At 53.4% G+C, this 1,139-nt stretch overlaps 1 protein-coding gene across 1 annotated transcript in view; it reads right to left on the bottom strand.

Moving 5' to 3' along the window:
• Positions 1 to 1,041: 1,041 nt before the first annotated feature.
• The window catches only part of Pdx1 (pancreatic and duodenal homeobox 1), a 5,822-nt gene continuing 5,724 nt past the window's right edge, over positions 1,042 to 1,139 (bottom strand). Inside the window, exon 3 of the mRNA XM_010623953.1 lies at positions 1,042 to 1,134. Within this exon, the coding sequence (XP_010622255.1) occupies positions 1,042 to 1,134 (93 nt within the window). The remainder of the gene's footprint in view (positions 1,135 to 1,139) is intronic.

Genomic DNA, 1,139 nt, shown 5'->3' with positions numbered 1-1,139 from the left:
ACACTCTTTGTAAAGCTCTGCGATCTCTGGGCCATCCCCTGGGCTACTGGAGGCCACATGCCTGGCACCAGTCAGCACCTACACCCTCAGATGCTGTTATGTGCTCATGATTTCTAAAGATGTGGAAATCATGCCAACTGTAAGTAGTTGTTTGTCTTGGAGCAATCCAGTTCACCCAGCCTGTCTTCGGCAGAGCTTTCCATGGCTGAGGTCAGGACCTAAATTCATAGGCTGAACAGAAAGCTCCTTGTATCTTTACTTTAAACCAGGTTGCTTAAGAGCCCATTTTTCACCCTCATCCCCATCCAGGTCTCCTGAGAGCAATAGCCACACACACACACACACACACACACACACACACACACACACACACACCAACTCTCCCACTGCCCCTACTGCCAGCCCCTTGCCCAGCCAGACTTAGAAGTATTTTCTTCAGAGGAAAGGAGTCCAAGTTGAGGGAGGTATGCCAAGGAAGTACTGGGCTAGCGGGGGAGGAGAGATGGAGGAAGAGGGCTTTTATAGATATCAATTTCACTGGATAGTTGAAACCTAAATTACTTTCTTTAAATTACTTATGAAGGTAAAGTGGTTGCCCGAGAAAAACTGTTCAGCTTCTGCGCTGATTAAAGGACTCAGTCCAGGTCACTTGCCAGAAGGAGTGATGGGGAGTGTTCAAATATGTATACTTTCTGTTGTCCTTTGAAGAGTTGGCTAAAGAATCCCCTAGTGGAGGGCCGGAGGCCAAGAGGGATGTGGGCAAAGCCAGCAGACATCACAGATCCGATAGGATCACCAGAAGAGACCCCAATATTACAGAAACCAATGTCTCTTCTTCCAGAAGGTCTGCCCGCCTCTCTTCCGAAGTGCTCCAATTGGCACCTGCGCCAACAACGGATTCTCCCCTCCAGTCCAGGGTGGGGCCCCACAGATCGCATCCCACCCAACTGCCAGGGTCCAAGTTCACACCCGGGGTCCCAGGCCCCCTCCCCCTCCTCTGCGAGTGGTCCAAGCCACCGGACAGAGAGAGGCCCCCACCTCTCACCGAGGTTCCTGCGAGCACCGGGGCGCAACGCTGGAGGGCTGAGGCGATGCGCTCAGGCCAGGAGGCAGGCGGCCCTCTCGGGCCGCAGTGGGGG

Source organism: Fukomys damarensis, unplaced genomic scaffold (genome assembly GCF_012274545.1).
Source record: "Fukomys damarensis isolate Sample0158 unplaced genomic scaffold, DMR_v1.0_HiC HiC_scaffold_38, whole genome shotgun sequence".
NCBI lineage: Eukaryota > Metazoa > Chordata > Mammalia > Rodentia > Bathyergidae > Fukomys > Fukomys damarensis.
This window is presented reverse-complemented; position numbering and strand designations above follow the sequence as displayed.